This window comes from Nyctibius grandis, chromosome 4 (genome assembly GCF_013368605.1).
Source record: "Nyctibius grandis isolate bNycGra1 chromosome 4, bNycGra1.pri, whole genome shotgun sequence".
Lineage (NCBI taxonomy): Eukaryota > Metazoa > Chordata > Aves > Nyctibiiformes > Nyctibiidae > Nyctibius > Nyctibius grandis.
The window spans coordinates 6,748,389-6,767,431 of NC_090661.1; the positions used below are offsets into that span (position 1 = coordinate 6,748,389).

A 19,043-nucleotide genomic window follows, 5' to 3' on the forward strand; every position below is an offset into this window, starting at 1 on the left:
CTTTCCTGCTGACAAGTTGAAGTCCATGCAATTAAGTTATATGTGAAATATGGATTTTTATGTAAGGAGTAATGACCACTGTGTAGCATGTGGCTAATGGTTTTTTTTTTTTTTCATCTTGGTGCAAAACACTATCTCCCTCCCAACATCTTGAACAAATTATAAATACTAAAATATCAATGCGCCAAAGGTGTGAGGGGGTCTGTATAAATCTTCTTTTTTATTTGTTCACAAAGTTCTCAGGTCAGCTCTTACTAACATTTGCCAAGCATATATCCGAGATGACTTTAGGGAGAAGGAATTGGATTCTTGAATAATTTATTTCATCTTTAAAGGAAAAAAGAAATTACTACATCCTTCCTATTTCTGACTGGGATGTTGCTCTTGTACTACTTCATATTTTCCCATGCTAATGTATTTTTTTTTTGATTTATGATTTTTTTCTTAATAGTTTGTTATATACATTCTGCACAAGAGGAATGGATTTCTATAACGTAATATCAGCTAATAGTTCAACACACTTTAAATGCGAATTCAAACAATTGAAGAAGAGCTATTTCATTGCGTTTATTTTGTGTTCAACCGAAAAAAAATTAAAGCACTGATGAGTGGATTACTTTGTTTCCATCCTACCTCTCAAGATGTATGGAAATGATTGTGTCAACACCAGTAGCATTTTAGGTAAGGACACATTAAAGTTAAAATGATACTGTAAAAATATTTTTTGAAAGGAGTTTATTTTTTCTGAGCAGAGCTGCTTTGGTTCATGTTTACTTGTTATCTGAATGCTTTAAATTAAATAATTGAATGTCCAATTAATAATTTTTAAAACTTTATTTTAATTTCTTCCAGTACGCAAAGCCTATTCTCAATTCAATTTCAAATTCAAATGTCTAATGTCAAGTTCTCAGTACTTTAGTACCTAGTAGCAATATGACTTATTCTGTATAGTGACTTATTGTTTAGAAATTTTTATATAACAATGGCTACCTACTGAAGAGTAAGTCTTACACTAACAAGCAGTACTGAGGGGAAAAAAAGCTGTTGAAGAAAACTTATTTTATGTTGGCTCACCAATTTAAGCTGCCAATGAGAGAGAGGCAGATTCTTTGTAAAGCTTAAAAATATTCAGTAATTTAGACAAAAAATCCTGGCAACATCCCCTATAAGTATCAACACATACTTCTAGTCAAAAGCAAATGGAAAGAGCACACAATCAGATGAAGAGCATAAAAAAAACCCCTGAGAAGTGTTAATTTCAGTAAGAACAGATCTGGCTTCTTACAACACAGGACTTCAAGAAAGGTGGAACAGAAGTAGATTAATCAAGAACTCTAATGAAACTTACTAGCGTCAGGAATTAAAATTCACGACAACGATAGCCAACATATGACAAGACAGAATCTCTACAATCAATATTTAGTTAGAAACTATATTATACAGTTTACTGGATCTGTATTTGGGTACCTATCCCTACCTATTCTGCCAGAAAAGAAGTTCCCCTAAACTGAAAAAAGTATATAAAAAAATATACCTATGACAAAATAAATACCAGCCAGGAGCATGGCTTCATGTTTGCCTTGCACACATACAACACAGATCTCCAAGCAAAAAGTCGTGAATTCTTATTTTACAAGTAGTTTAGAGAAGTTTGTATTTCTTTCCTTCTTCAGCCACAGACTTCCACAAATCCAATCTTAATGTCACAAAAGCCATTTTTAGTTTTTTTTTTTTTTCACATGATAAAAAGATTAAAAATTCCAGGCAGATAATCACAGCCTAAATTATCAATGAAAATATAAGCATATATATACATATGTATATACACACCCAAGACATGTTTTGAAATAAGAATAGGGCAATTTTTGTAATCAGAACTGCTAGCACTTAAGATTCCAGTGTTCTAGCACTGAAAATAAAATGTTACAGTATTTGAATTCTCAGACGAGTTATGACAGGAAACAACCCCCACCTCCAAACTCACGTAATTTGCTTTACCATGACAGAATAAACAGACCAGAAAATGAGTTTTAAAAAATGCAATGCTACATAATGCAGATACTTACCACTACCATGATTTTCCAAAAGGTTGCCAGCTATCCAAGATCGTATCCAATTTCCTTCTACATAGGAAATGAGAATGGAGCAGAGTGGAAGAATGTTGCCACCCACTGAGGTCCACCATCAATGCCCATCAGTTTCCATCAATGCCCTCACTCCAAGAGGGAAGGAGAAACAGGCAAGCCAACAACTGCTTTCAACCTTGCTGAATCCCTAACTAGCGTTGGCAGAACAGCAACTATGATCATGCAAATCTGCAAACTTTCTTTTCCTTCTCTCAGAAAACACAAAAATAAACCCACACCAAAAAAAAACCCCTGCAAACCAAAATCAACCCAACATCAATCTCCCAGCCCTCCTAACCTCTACCCAAACCCCCAGCCCATCCTCAGCACAGTCTGACCTTTACATTGCAGACAGTGAAATACTGGAAATCAACTATCTGGTGTCATCATCAGCGATACAAACATATACCAAAAATCACATACACACTTAATGAGAACAGAGGTAATAAATAGTTTTGGCAGAGTACTTCTCAACCCCAGAGTGAGCTGTGTAGAGTAAGAAAGCTAAAGGAAGCAGGGAACTAATTTCACAGTGCTCCACGGTCAATGCTCTTCCATGACTACCAGCTTTTGAGAAGCTGAAGTTTATCCATTTTTCCCTTGTTACCTATGGATGTCTTTCAATTTTAGGGATTATCAGCTGTAATCAGAAAGCTCCAGTGTGCCGAGTGCTGCCTATCCAGGGCACAAGATAGAAGCATTGGCCTGCAGCAGCTGAACTATCAGGCTGAGATTTTCTTGTCTTCCCTCAGAACAGCGCCTTCTGGAAGGATTCTTCATCCCTTTTTACCCAGGCTACACTCCAGGGCAACTCACTTTACAGCTAAAGAAAAGCTGGATACATAGAGTTATGGGGAAAAAAATGTGGTCATCAGGATACAGCAAAGCAGTCAGTTCCATAGTAGAAATGGTGAATCCTTTGATTCTTGGAAAAATAAACTTATAAAGTGTTCTACTAAATTGATTCCACGTCAACCTGTAAATGGGAAATCTCATCCCCTTCAAAGCCATTGCTTGAAACTGTGCAAAACTGTAGCAGCTGCATTTCAAATCACTTCAACAGAATTATAATACTTACTGACACTATGATTCCTTTTCCATCAATGTCATGTGAAAGATTCAAATGGAATTATTAATAACACTCATAGGATGTAGGAACATTGGTATATGGGATATATTACAACAAGAAAAGGAAGGAGTTATCTGTTGGCAGAGTATGTCTAGCCATTGAAAAAGTAATTTTATTTCCTATATCCAATTAAGAATGGTATATGATTTATAGAAAGGAGGTCTGAGGCTCGGTTTTACATTTGGCTTCAATATTTGCAGAAGTGTGCAACCACTGTGTTTATGGATGACATATAGCTTTTGCAGGAGACATTTAAAAGTATGTCCAATAGAGAACAAATTAATTATATACTTACGGCATGGGGTGTTTGGTCTGTTCATAAGTTGTGGGAATGCAAAAACAGATGACAACTCTCGTTCTTGGTTTTGATTTTGTTCCTTTTCTTCAGTCTGGTCAGCCCAAGCTACTGATTTTTGTCTTTGAATCAACTGCACAACCTCCTCAAATTCAGCCTCAGTTGAACTATTTGTCAACCCAGCTTCTTTCAAAGCCAGGTTTTGCTTGCGAAGAAGTGGAAGCAAAGTATTTACTACTCTGTAAAACAAGAAGAGGCAAGACAAATATGACTAAACCATAACTAATCTGATCCTTACTAGCACTGCCACTATTAGGAATATGAGGAGTTTTTTGCCCTTCTCCCCACCCAAGTTCGGCTGTGTAATTTATTTTAATTTATTTTGGGGGTATACCATGACACTGAGAGGAAATATTCATGACTAAGTAGAGTGATTTTTCTCTTCTGCAAAATCTTGTATTTCACTCTAAGCATTTGCTAAGTATAGTTTTTCCTCATTGTCCAAGATCTTCAGTCCCTCAAACATCACAGAAATATAGTCAGTATATCCTGATTGAGTTCTGACTTTCTAAAATTAAGTATCAGATAAATGAAGAAGAGTATAAACCAAATAATGTGGTTTAAACCAAACATATCTTAATTAGATGTGCACAAAACCTTATTAGAAGCCTAGTCCAAATAAATTTAGACACTAGGATCTTTAAAGAATTGAATAAATTAAGATCCACACACAACTGCAAATCAAATTAAAGTGACAAAAGTTTAGGAATTCTACCTGAACACAGGAATTTATTAACTGTGGAGATTAAAGAAGCAATAGGGAAAGGGATACGTATATAAAAACCCAAAGATGCAACTTTGTAGTTACTCACAATGTAGCTTCAAAAATTTTGCTTTCAGTTTTGCAGGTTTATGTTTTTGTTTATACAGGCTTTCATTTTTTGTAATGCTTATGGTAACAGTGTTTTCTCCAAAGGAGGAAGAAAAGCTGATTATTTCATTATGGAATGATTTAGTTATAAATTTAATATACTTATTGACTGAACAGATTTGCGATTACTTCCCATTCCTTATGTCACCCTCTGAAAGCTAGTCTCCAACATTTTCAAGAGACTGATAACAGCAAAAGAGCTGATGGTTACCTGCAAATTTAGCTTTTTTCAGTCTGGCTAGCTATACAAGACTTTAACTAACAATTTTTAATACAAGTAAATTAATGTCTACAGTGCAAGAAATTAAAAGAGAACACAAACACTTACAAAAAAAAAAAATCAATGCTGCTGTTCAACACAGAAGAAGAAAATAAGACACCTTGATCTATTGAACAATTTGTAAAAACTATGCAAAGAAGAAAATTAAATAGAAATATGAAGCACTAGAGTATACTTGCAGTTTCTGTTAAACAATGGTGGATACAGACCAAGACTGATGAAATTATTTTACATATCTTTTTGCTTAAGAAAACACAATTCTATTCTAGGAAAAAAAGTTTCAGAAAAATCTTGCTTCTGTTTCAACTAAAACTGAATTCTATACATATGTCTTCTGAAGTTACAAATGTCAGAAGTCTTATCATGTCTGCTACAAAACCATGCTTACTTTTCTGTCTCCTTATAATGCTGATCTTGAAGGGACACCAGAGTTAACATGTGGTCAATCTGGGCTTTCAGGTCTTTAACTTGTAGTTTTAAATGGCAACGCTGCAGATCTTCAGAGAGTTCCTTTGGAAATTAGCAAGAAAAAAAAACAAACAACTGCACATCAAACTGATAATGAGAAACTAAAATTTAAACTAAAAATAATATTAATTCATCCTATATTGAAAAGTAAAGGTGGAGTGGATCTACATAATTAAGTTTTATGGTAGAAAAGTATGAATTGTTTGATTTTTATTTACATACATAAATATTGCTTTGTAGATTCCTTTGACCAAAGTCGGTGTGCTGTAATTAGCATTAAGAATCCAACAGACACACAGGTACGCTTATCTATGCCTGCCCAAAAATATGCTTGCCTATTTCCTGTATTCTATATCTGAATTTCAGTGACATTGTCTGGGACAAGTCTTCAACTGTATTCAGTCATCTTCCTGAGATGCCAGTATCTTGTTTGAAATATCTTAATTTCTTTTAAGGTATCAACACATTTTAGTCATCCCAATAAAAATATAAGTATTGAAATACATTGCATTATGTGAGTCACATAAGGGTTTATTACACTGTCATTTAAGCCACTCCAATTGCTGTCTGAAACAAAAAGGCAGGGAGGAAGAACACTCCACATTTCTTTTCCTCTCCTCCTTGTTCCTGCACAGACCTTCATCCCTTCCCTTCTGCCAGCTCTGGTGCTTGCCTGAGGCTGCACTGAGCTGACTCTACTTGCTAAGACTTGGCAGAGAACTTAACACAACTTCCCACTTCTTTTCCCCTTCCTACTCCTCCCCTAGCACCCTCCAAAAAAGAAGGGTTTTTTTGGCCAGGCTAAGAATTAGGTTGTCACATGGTTAGAGGAGCATCAGGAGCTACTGTAAAGGCAAGACTAGAAGTGTATGGGCAGGAGTAAGATCAACACTCTGGCAGCCATCTGAACTGCTCAGCCATAGCATGCTTATTCCCCTTTAGCATGCATTTTTGTATGTAATTGTATACTCTCACGAACAAGGAATACTTGCATAAATGATGAAGCACTTTTAGGGCAGAAGAATGGAAACAGCTAACACTAGAATTTAAAACCACCCTGAAGGAATGGCAGAAGCCATGAGTAGAAGCAAGACGATAAGAAGAAAAAAAAAAAAAAAAAAAAAAAAATCTATTCTTAACAGTTTAGTCAGATGTTGCCTACAATGCATGAAATTTGCCTGTGAAGTGAAAAGCATTTTACCTTTGGAATACATTCATTTTGACTCAGGAGGCCCATTTCATTTTCAACACGATGAAGCCAATTGCTATTTTCCTCAAATTGTTTGAGCTCCTCTTCTTTCTTCTTCTCAAAGTGTATGCGGTGGGTTCTAAGCATTGCAAGCCTTTGATCCCACTTGCCATTGGCCTAAAAAACATCATTTAAGGGGAAAAAATTTCAAATGACGTTCACAAATATCTCTATATATAAAAAACTATTTTTTCCATACTTTTGTACTCAACTGTGCATAACAAACATTTTGCATTTTTGACCAGTTTAATAAAAGTGAAGTAGCACATTCTCCTTACGGGCATTACTGAATTATATTTAAACATTTTCAAGTTTTTTTTCCTGGAAGCCCTTATAACATAAAATATAGTAATTTGATTATTCCTTTAAAGAATAATACACTGGATTTGATAAATTTCTGTTCTACGCCATCATTATCTTAAGTTGGAAAGACTGGAAAAAATATACATGCACATACAGGCAAACACACTTCTAGATACAACATAACCTAATAATTTCTAGTAACTCAAGCATGAATATGAAGAAGGAATTTTATCTGCTCTGTTTTCCTAATGCCATATGTCCTAGAAAAAGCCCACTAAAGGATATAGTATTTTGCTAAAGGAAAACCCTCTATCTTAAAGCATCAAAATTCTTCTAATACTTCTCTGAAATCTGACAACAAAAAAGGCACAAAATCAGCAACAGCAAACTCGATATGAATGAGGTAGTGTCCTAAAAAGGCAAAGGGGACTCTTTCTATTCATAGGACAACTATAGTTTGCAGTATACTCTAAAAATTAGGTCACTAACTCAACTAGCTACAGAGAACATTAACTTTAGATAGAGTTCACGAAGTTCAGCTCTGCCTAAACTTTAGTTACTTTAATAAAAAAACAAAACGAAAAACCACAAACATTTGAAGTATATTACTACAGTCAACAAAACCAAACACACAGAACCCAATTAGTTTTTAAAAATTATATAACCTAAACCTCTACGTCCGTACATTCCAAAATTAACACTCTAAATGAAAACTTCACTAATTAGAATAAATCTACATATTTAGAATAGCAGGTCAAATTAGTTCTACTATAAAATGTCATAAGAAAATCTGAATGTACCTCCCTAATGATGCACAAAGCAGAAATTACTCTAACTGGTGCCCTTCTGAACATACTGTAGAAAACAGGAATAGTACGTGGAGAGATACAGATTGCACGTCTTAAGCTGGCTTTTCAAAACGCTTACTTCAACACGTGGCGTGCAGAACACAGAACCGGCATGGTAAAGACACCTGAACTGCAGGTGTGCTCCAGGCAACTCATCAGGTCAAAGACTAGATTCTGGACAGAATTGCACTTTGCTTTCTCTTTAGACTGTCTTATCTGCTAAGACGACAGAGGATCCAGAGAAGACAGTCACTTTGTAAAGGACCAGCTCCTTAGGGAAAGTACCAGGAGGAAGAGTTAACTGAGTCAGACTAAAGCTCACAATGACCACTGGTTCCCTCTGACCAGTAAGACTAGGGAAGAGCTTTCAGGACTGCTGAAGCAGAGAAATTCAGATGCACCGTTTTGCACACCAGCTTTTACACAGTGCAGGAGAGGTATCAGGATTGAAGGTGGTACTGACAATATCCCACCATTTGATGAACCCATCCCATAGGTTCCCAAAAAGAACAGACATGTTACACTGAAGTGTTACAACAGGAAAAATACAGTTATGCATGCTAGCTGTACACAATCTCTGGAACACATGTAGCCCTAGGCAAGATACTTGGTTGCTACTCTGTTTTGTAATTGGGGAAAAAAAAGTAAATAAATAAATAAAAAAAAATCACAAGACATATAGAAGGAAACGTCCCTCCCAGGCTGAAGAACTGGGACATATTCAACAAGTGTTTTTGAATCCAGCATGGGCAATTGCAGTAAGGAAAAAAACTGAAACAAAGATAGACTGACTGCTTTCTAGGAATACGCACCTTTTCCAGACAGTAAAAATAATATGAAAGTGGCAATCAAACATAGAAGTAATTTTAAATCTAATATACTTTTTTAAAAGCCTATCAAGCAGGTTTTTGCCTTGTCTTTAAAAACAAAAAAAAATTGTAAAAAAGAAGATTCCATGACTGATGCAGAAACCTTCAAGATAAAATAGGTCAAAACTGAGCAGACTTCTTCAAACTCAGCAACATAGTTAAAAGTAACTATAACACAGGGGCACATACTAACTTTTTATGTTTCCATACAAAGAGGAATGCTCTATACATGTTCTCCTATTGGCACAACTTTTTCTGGCTAACACTGCTGTAGCTGATACCTGGCATGCAACAGGAAAACAACACAGATGCAGAAATACAGGTAACGAGTGGAGGAATGGGCATTAGGCATAGCAAAAGTATGACCAGATAGAAAATATTGGAGTTTCTATGGCATAAAAGAGAATTCTAGAACACATTAATGAAGATATTTCAAATGACTAATGACAAGCAAAAACATGTGATATATTTTCACTTTGGCATTTACCTAAGGACCAAGTTTCGTGTGAGTCACTGGGGAAAAAAAACAGTCATATGGTAAACTATCATTTTCAGCCAAATACAGATTGTTACTGTGACTAAGCAAAAGCAGCCCCATCCTCAACTTCATATCTACATAAAACATATACTCCCTTAAGCTGACTTCTATCAGAAAAATTAAGATACTATCTAACCATGCTTACTTATTTATACTTTGATTCTTCTAGAAAGACACAAGCATTTAATGCTGCACAACAGCAATAGTTCATACTTAATCCCCAAATTCTTCTCTTAAATTTTTAAGGCAACCAAATGCAATTATTGCAGTTCACATTAGTCTGTCCTTAAGCAACTATCCAAACATCTTCCTGGTGACAACTGAAAACACCAATGATAAGAATCCACCTTGTTTAGCACAAGGTCCTTGCTTTTCCTTACGAAACACCAACAGATTATGCAGCCTGATAAGAGCTTCAATGGCTGTACCATACATACATTAATATGCTTTGGTTTGGACAAGAGCACCATGAGTGTCTTAAGTCTAGTCAGGTCTTAAGTAACTATGACAATCGAGACTACACATGGACAAGTTGAGAAGTTGTCACAATTAGCAGCCATAAACACATCAACAGTTTCCTGTGCAGTGTGGAAAAAAATAGCACACCTGGCATTACTACCACATTTTCTGTATTAATGTCAGAAAACGTTATCTAAGTGACAATCAGTGTGTCCCATTTTAATTAAATATTTAAGCATTAACTAATTATACAATTACTGAAGCAAAATTCATACATTAGTACAGCAAATGAAGAGAGATGATACCTTGTATTACATTATAGAAAACTCACCTTTTCTACTCTTTCTTCAGAGCATAGCAGTCGAATTTGTTCATGATATTGTTTCTGGTAATATGCCTTCAGTGTGTTTTCTTTCAGTTGCATTTCCGAATTGAGGTATTCTTTTCTGATTTCCTCACGGTTTGCAAACACATTTTTAAGGATTTCTTTGTATCTGTTAGAACCAAAGGATAAGAATAAATAACAGATTACTTACTGAAGACTTTTTTATGACCATCTCCTTTACAAGGGGAACTTTCAACTCCAAGTTAATAAAATAAATATAAAAAAACTAAGAGAAAAAGTGAAGCCTGTTATAGATGAGCACTAAATAAAGTGTCAGTAGATCAGTAAAGATTTTTACATATTTGAACTGGATGGAAGTGGGATGTGAAATTTTGAAGGGGTCACTAAAAATAAACCTTGTATTTATGAAGATGACACTGGGATTCAAAAGAAAGACATCTGGAACTTCTTCACATGAATCTTATCTCTACCTCCAAAAGATACTAAATGCCTCTGTTCTCTACTTCTTATACCAATTTATTAAACAGATCAGACTACTGTTGCCATAGACACACAAGGTATCCTTCAAAAAACCTGCTCACTATCTCAAAAAAGGAAAACCATAAGTCTTCAGTTGCCCACTTTCTCTGAAGTTTTGTTGTACAATTTTAATCACTAATGGATGACAAAAATCAGAACATGCATCATGTTTTAACACATACTAGGCTAACAGGGGGAACAAACAAACTAGTGATAGAAGATATTTGAGACATATTCCAAGCAGACCAATGTTTAAAGGGCCTCAAAATCTGCTTATCCGTAGCCTGCAATACAAATCAGAATAACAAGGATAAGAAGAAAGCCTGGAAGCATTACCATGCTGCAATATAAGTTGCAGTGGTGGTACTTTTTCACTTCCCTCCTGAACACTGAAAATACAGTACAGAATAGCCCAAAAGATACTGTATATCTCAATAATGACCAAGCTTGTATACAAGCCATTTCATAAAATCCTATTGACTTGTTAGAACTTTACATATGAACAAAGGCACAGTTTAACATGCAAATGTTCTAAAGACATGCAACATTTAAGGCCGTTAAACAGTATTTAGTATAAAAGATCATAAAATTAAATACTGTAAAAATACTACAAAATAACACATAGATTCAACTAGAGAGCAAATTGAAGAGATATTCTTGCCATGTAGTTGACTTTTTGCCAGCGTGTTTCAGAAGAGGCAATTCCATTTCATAGTCTAAAGTCTGAATAACTCCGAGTCTTTTATTCTAGTCTTTTATTATTCTCATTTTAAAAACTAACAGAATTAACAAAAGAATTCTTCTCTACAGTTTTAGAAATTCAACAGTTTTACCTAGAAGTGTCCAGAGAATGCTATCGTATCTAGGTAAAAATGAGTACTAAAACATACACAGAATTTAGAAATAATATTTCTTTAAGGAACAAAATAGTCAGCTGCAGAGTATCAGAGTTGTTACCCTACACTGTTACTATCTATACAATCTGCACTACTATACTATTTATTGCACAACTAGTTGAAGAATTTTTTTTCCTCCATAGTATCCATAGAAATATGATTCCTCCCAACTGCCTGGGAAACACAGCAATAAGAAATGAAGATGAATCCTCTCTCTCAATTTCCCTCGTAGTAAAACTCTGGGCATAATTTGAGAGGCTGCAGATTCTGATTCCATGTACAGTCACTGTGAGGAACTACTACTGGTAAATCAACCCTTTGTGTACTTATAATCATCAGTGTCCCAAATATAGCATCAAGTGTAGAAGCCTTTGCAAAACTCCTGCTTTGAGCTAGATTCACTCTTTCAGTAAGCACACTTCTATTGAGTTATCTTTACCTTCCCTTATTCACTTAAAAATGATAAAGTGATCCTGTAGGCATATCCAGGGTATAAACTCTCTGGACTACCTAATCTCAAAGACCTCATGGACCTGTTGGTGTTAGTTTCAAAGGCAGTGTCCAATGTCTACCTCAACAGGCTCAAGACTTGAAGGGTTGGCAGACAACGTATCTCCAAGTTTTAGATAACAGAGGGAGCAGGAATGACCTCTGGGTTTGAAGAAGCAAGCGGTGTAATCAGTGAGTCTCTTCCACATAACAGCAAAGCAAAAGCCATAGGCAGTTGGACCAAAATACAAGATTGTGGATAAGGCTCTCTACCCTGTCCCAAACAGAAGGGAGAAGACAGCAGAATACCTTCAAAACCTGAAAATGAATGTGGGGGAAAACAACTCATCACCTACACCATCAGTAGGTTGAACCTGACGGGATCCTCATGAGGAAGAAGAGAATGAAACATCCACTTTATTGCTGATATCTAGAGGGAAAGGGATAGGCTTACTTGTGTGTCTATGAATATTCCAGAATATTAAAACCTAAACATTCTCTGACCAAAAAATCTTGGCATAGAATATGTCCAGCATTTTGAAAAGACATTTTAGAGACCTTGCCCTTGACCGATTCTTCCCACACACATAGAACGGAATAAAGTGCAAATCACAGGAAATTAAATTAACCTTAAAGACTTACAGTGCAAGAATATGCATGAAAACTGTCAGAATGATCAACATGACCTAGAAACCTACACTTCTTTGAAAATTAAGTTTAAATAACCTGAATGAGAGGTTTATTGAAACCTCTGGAATGCCAGTTAGAGAGCATTTTGCTTTGAATTGGTTTCTACTTTTGCCTCAGAAGGTTTCCAGGCTAAAAAATACCACATTTGACGGGCCAGTAAAAAAAGTTAACTGAATAAACCTAGGTGAATAATTCTCAGAAATGTGATGAGATATGCAGAGACAGATCCAGAATGACTTTCACACCAAAACCTAACCTTCTTATGGAATCAATTGACTTCTGCCACAAATTCATAACATCACGTCTTAATTTGTAACTTTGTGTGCTCTCATGAGAGAGTGTCACATCAGAAAAGATAGACAGGAACATCATGAAGAAGAAAAAGACACCAAGAAATACAAAAGCAATTTTTAGAAAATAAGGAACCTACAAACATAAATTAAACTCTTTGTGGAAAGACACCTTCAAGTCCTTGCCTCTCTTAAACCTCACAGGAAAGATACTACTGAAGTAATATCTGCCAGCAGTAGCAGCAGCTGCTGTCATTTATGCAAAATACATTCTGTCTACCTACAAAAATGACCTGGTAAGTGGCTTTGCTGAAAGCTAGCATTCATATGCTCCTTCCTGCCATGTATGTGTGTCATTTCCCACCCTCCCTCTCAATTACTAAAACAACTAAACTGGACTGTGAGGAGGAACAACACCATTAGGACAGAGTATAATTTTGGAATTTTTGTATATTGCAAGAGACAGTCAAGTTCTATTTGGTAACACGTTCCTAGAATTATTAAAAAATAGCCTTGTAAATATTCTACTGTCCCTCTCCCCAAAACGTATCATCTCGATTTTAAAAGTCTAGATCTTGACCAGTTTATTGATAATAAAACTTCAAAACTATAGTAACGTTATCTTACTTGTAAGACATTTACACATTTTTTTGGGTTATGAAGATAAGCTTCCTACCAGAAAAAGGATTTTTTTTCTCTTATTAAACGACTCTGCCTAGTTTTAAAAGTCCTGTGAGATGGATTTCTATCAACCTCCAAGTAAGACTGTTTCATAGACAAATCTATCAGGAAGCTTTTGTTGCTATAATGTTCAACTTTTTTCCCCTTTCTTAAATGTATTGTATTTCTTTATTACATAACACTCAAATATAAGTTTAACAAAATAGGGTAGTGTTATTATTCTATTTCTATTGTTAGGTTATTTTTCAGCCCACAAGCAGAGCAGCTGTTTGGCTATTTAGTTGTTTTGTTTATTTTCTTGTTCTTTTTACTGTATTTTTATTTGATGAATTTTTAATTGATTGTCTGGCTGGCAGTTATTTTTCATCACTGGACTTTCACCAATTTTCCAGTGTTCTTCCTGTCAACACCTCAGTGTTATCCGCCTATCCCAGCTCTGTACCTCCCACAAATACAGGTTTTCACTGAATATTTTTGCTACCAGACCTTTCACAATCACTGTTTCATTTTTATCTGCCACTGCATATGTGTGTGTACATATGTATGTGTGTATATATGTATACACACCCACGTGCACTCGGTTTTTGAAAGATAGCGCTTTCACATGGTGATCCTTCTAATAACACAAGAAAAACAATATAAATCAGATCTGAAAAGTCAAGGTTACTTAAAATCAATTCATAGCAATTTTGCTAAATATTGGCTCAAAATAGGATAAGAAATTTATAAAATTTACATTTGATTTTAGTTTTTCTGAAAACCTACATTACAATATAATACTTTAATCAACCAAGATTAAAGATCGTTGTTATTTTTCTCCAGAATCTTTAGCTTTTGGTAGTAGAAAAGAACTTCTTAGCCCTACAGAGCTCTGGAGCTTCCTAGGAGAACACTTGTCCTAAAATCTTGTGTTATTAATGGCAGAATCTCATCTGCACATTAATAACATAATAACATCGGTAGCCTTGAGAGAAAAATACCCAACTTGCCCATGAAAAGTCTTCATTACAATAATGAACCTATTGATAAGCCTTAAAAAAACCAAGCACATAAGCATTTTACAAACCACATATACACTGACGAAACTCGTAACTTTTAGTAAGATTCAATTTCTTATCATAAATAATTACTCTTGATATCAGCAGTTCTAATGGAAATATGATGGGAATAAATATAATCTACAGAATACGGACATTGCTGCACTTCTGTCAATTTAGTAAATACTTCCTAAGAAAGTAACTATAGATGCAAGACCTTCACCACTGATCTAAATTGTGATGTCAGAGTGAGTTATGTCAGCTTGTTGAGGATCAGAGTACGTGGTTATTACGCAGCGTTTTACTGAATAATTTGCCTAGAAGGTTATCAGGAAACTTCCTCAAGTACACAATATTTGTTTCGTTTTAAATCCACCACCGAGTTGTTCTGAAAAGAATTGATAAGTTATGCAAAGCCACACATAGTCTAAATAAAGCAATGTTAAAAATGAGGAAACCAATATTAAAAAGAGTAAGTTTGTTTTACAGATGCTTTTACAAGTTATGCAAACTCCAGTTTTGAAGTAAGATCATAATGTGATTAATTTACCTTTGTATATCCGCTTGCTGGTTGTTTGGAAGTACTGCAGCACTATGATTTTCAGAAATGCTTGCTTGCTTTTCTTCATATTTTCTCAGTTTCTCTCTCAACATTAGGATCTAAAACAAAAAGGCACCTTTTAGTTGCAATATAGTGGGTTTTGTTGTTGTTTTGTTTTTTGGTTGTTTTTTTTTTTAAATAAAAACCTGTCATTCTGTGCTCATGTCTTGAAAAGCTTTACAACTGGCAGGAGACGATATTCCTCTTAAAAGACAAAACTATATGGGAGAATTAGGACAATATTGCTTTATAGGTTCAATCCCATAAACGTTTTTGTTTGGTTTTTTTTGTTTTTTTTTTTTGTTTTTTTTTTTTTTCGTATTCAAAGTTTAACAATTTTTCAAACTTTTAACAATAGATTTTTTACATACCTCTTCCTTCTGTTCCTCGCAAATTTTAACATACTGGCTTATGTGACTGTCAAAACTAACAACATTGCTCTTCAACTGTTAAAGAAAAGAAACAATTTAGAAATTAAGAATTTAAGAAGGCTCCTTCCTGTTTTCCTGCATAATAAATACACTGGGTATAAGTACTATGTAATTACACTTGCACCATATTATGAGGAAAGGGATGAATAAAATTCTGACTTGCACAACAAAAATATGACCCTCAGCCATGTCATTTCCCTCAACAGAACAATGAAAAGTAATTACATGTGCAAGCACATTTTGCATTTATTCAGACTGGTTTTACTATTTAACTTGTATCTTGTGCATTTTATTATAAAAAATATCTTTAAATATGCTACAAATGGAAACTACAGTCAACCCCCATATTGCATAAAAGAAATTAGGCGCTGTAATACAAAAGATTATGAAAAAAAATCAAATACAGAACAGAATACAAGACACCCCAGTAGCTTTTCATTTATTGGCTGCAGCTGAATTCTACCTGTAACAAACCTGGACTGGCTCTTGTACAACTGTTCAGACATTTCTTTAACATGCTTTACAGTTCTCTGAGAAAGTAATAATAAGATACTGAAACTGGCTATGAATTCTGTCAGCTGAGGATTATTTCCATATTCGATGCTCGCAAAACAAACTCTTTCAAACTGGCAGCATAGTCCCATTAATGAAGCTATGCTGCTTTTAGGCCAGAACTACTGTCTACTCTATCTACTACATCTATCACTCAGATGAAGAGTTGACTCTAAGAAAGAAGAAGTAACTGAACAAAATTTTGAGACAAAAGTAAAAGAAATTATAATCTTCTAAAAGAAATATCTCTTCTTCTCTTAATACTGTATTATTATAGTTTGACAGAAGATCAATGAATACCAATATACTCACAGAAGACTTGATATCCTTTGCTCGGTTTGCATACTTAAGAGTATTATATGTATCATCATAGAACAGAGAAGATGGACTAACAGCAGCTATCATTATTGTTCGGCAATTTCCTCCAAGAGAATCTTTCAATAAACGAGTAAGCTTGCTGTTTCGATAAGGAATGTGCTGTCTCTTGGTCTAGAAAGAGAGTTACATGCATTTTTATGGATTAGTCAACTGTACTTTAAATATTCACCTGCCTAAAAGTCTGCTTCGAATTTCAACAATGTCAGAAAACATGACAAACAGCCTTGGAACTTTTCTTTGACATAAGTAGTTTGTCTCAAAATTACATATGTATCTCAAATGGTTTTAAATCTCTTGGAACTGTTTAATACCTTTATAACATAAGTAGTAGCCATGTTACTTTCTGATGTCCAGATACGTAACAACTATTTCTGTGATGTACACAACTAACAGAAAAGGCAGACTACATTAAATTACTTTCAGTTCATAGAACCATCGAGGATGGGAAGGACCTCTCATATCTAGTCCAATCCCTCTGCTCAAAGCAGGGTCAGCAAGAGTAAGCTGCCAAAGACTATGCCCAGTTGAGTTTTGAATATCTCCAAGGATGGAGATTCCACAACCTTTCCAGGCAACCCAAAGTCTGCTTTGTGAAGCTTTTTTTCCAATCACATCTACAGAATCTTCATCTCACAGTACAAAGTTAGGTCACTAGGACCACAATGCCACACCAAGTCAGTCAACATGAAGAATCTTACTTATGTCCATGGTACAAATTTTAAATTCTGCTTCCCACTCCAATAAGATGGTGATGAGAACGTGCAGCACCAGGAAGGGAAATAAAAGCTCTCATCATTTTCCCCTGGCATATTTGAAGGGGGAAATTGCTAGCTGACCAGAAGGACAGAAAGGATGTAGTTGTAGGCAATGGACTTGACTTTGACAAAAGTTCAGGAGGTTTTGTCATTCTCCCACACAACTGTCCCCACGCCTTCCCTTGAGCTGGTGAGCCAGATCAGGAGACTAATTCACTACTGTGAGCAGGGGGTGGGGCGGGTAGTGCGCGATATGTGTGTGGGTCTGTGAATGTATGTAAAAGCACAAAAGAACAACTTTGGATAGGTGTTGTTTTCTCCTATAAAAGTCTCCTCCCCCAAGATACAGGGCATAAACCTCTGGAAAAAATCTTTGTCCTCATAAGGCTATTTATTTACTCATGCAAACTTCTCTACATATACTCAATTTTGAAAAAGGTGGGTAAGAAAAGCAGGTACGTTCATCCTTGACACTATCTTCAGGTAGCTGCACACTGTTTTTGAGAACTCTTTCCCATTGAGACTGAATTTCAACTAGCACAGAGATTATGGTGGAAACCCATAAGAAAATCTTAAAGGAAAATGATGATGTGAGAAGCATCAACAATGTAATCCCCATTACTCAAAGAGAGCTTACAATTTTTAAAAATGTTTTCAGAACACTAGGAGGTGAAGACTGTATGGGAAAGCAGTACATACCTTTGGATCGGCCAAGGCATTAATGACATTACCAAGAGCTAGCAGGGAGCAGTTAATATTTGTTCCTTCTATAAAACGAGCCCCCTTGGTATTTGTTGCCCTGGCACGTTCGGATCCTGCCAGGTCAACGAGGGTCATTTTGGCGATGCGAACGTTTTGATTAATACTAGCTGGTTTATCTTGCTGCTTTAGATAAATCTACAATAAAAAAAGAAAATAATTAAAAATAACTACTAACCAGTCTATCGTTGCTCTAAGCAGTAAGTTAATTTTACAGTGTAATAACTGTTTTCAGAAATTCTTATTGATTGGAATTCTTCTCAGAATCCAAGTTAAACCTTTCAGTACATATCAAACAGCAACAGGCAGTTTGGCCTAATGGAAAATAGTGAATCCATTTCTGACACTTACCTCTTAAACTCAGCTGCTTTAGGTATTAGTAGGGAAAAAGAAGCAGAGTGGTTGCACTGGGTTTGGCTGGGATGGAGTTAATTTTCTGTGTAACAGCCCGTATGGTGCTTTCAGATTTGTGACCCAAACAGTGCTGATCACATCAGTGTTCAACTTTTGCTGAACAGCTGTTGTATGATGTCAAGGAGGTAGGCATGAGGTTGCAAGGGGACAGCTGGGACAGCTGACCCCAACTGACCAAAAGTTTCTCCAAAGTAGCCGTGGCTTGAGGACTGGTTGGGCATCAGTCTGCCAGTGGCAAGTGACTGCTTCCACCCGCCCCCTTCACTTATTAAGTGAACCACAAGGTATTTCCCCCTCTCTCTTGCTTTTACTCTTTTGATTCTCTCCCCCATCCTGCTGCAAAGGATTAAGCAAACAACTGGGCCAGGGCTTGCCACAGTGGCAAAGACTGGTGAGCTTCAAATGAATTTCATAGCTAAAATAGCTCTTGATTCTTCTGCATTCAAGATGTATACAACACGATTGCACTTTAAACTGAAAAAGGTGTGCATTTTTTAAAGGCACCTTTAAGAGCATTTCGTAAAGATATATATAGGGCTAAACCAGGAAAAAGGCTGGACTTTCCGTGATTTAGACTTAACTGTAACTACCATTAAGAGGGGAACAATACTCATTTACTGCTGTGAAAACACATACTACTCCAGGGTCTTTTGGAAAGCTGTGACCCCTGAGGTCACTTGTTCTCCCTCATCCCTTCTTTCCTCACATTT

General features: G+C 35.7%; 1 protein-coding gene across 1 annotated transcript in view; it reads right to left on the bottom strand.

Annotated features, from left to right (window-relative positions):
• Window positions 1-19,043, bottom strand: part of KIF18A (kinesin family member 18A) — a 45,678-nt gene that overhangs the window by 20,813 nt on the left and 5,822 nt on the right. Inside the window, exons 5-12 of the mRNA XM_068399630.1 lie at window positions 17,860-18,057; window positions 16,340-16,516; window positions 15,416-15,490; window positions 14,994-15,103; window positions 9,827-9,989; window positions 6,431-6,595; window positions 5,150-5,271; window positions 3,551-3,789 (exon numbers count right to left, since the gene is read on the bottom strand). Of these exons, the coding sequence (XP_068255731.1) occupies window positions 3,551-3,789; window positions 5,150-5,271; window positions 6,431-6,595; window positions 9,827-9,989; window positions 14,994-15,103; window positions 15,416-15,490; window positions 16,340-16,516; window positions 17,860-18,057 (1,249 nt within the window). The remainder of the gene's footprint in view (window positions 1-3,550; window positions 3,790-5,149; window positions 5,272-6,430; window positions 6,596-9,826; window positions 9,990-14,993; window positions 15,104-15,415; window positions 15,491-16,339; window positions 16,517-17,859; window positions 18,058-19,043) is intronic.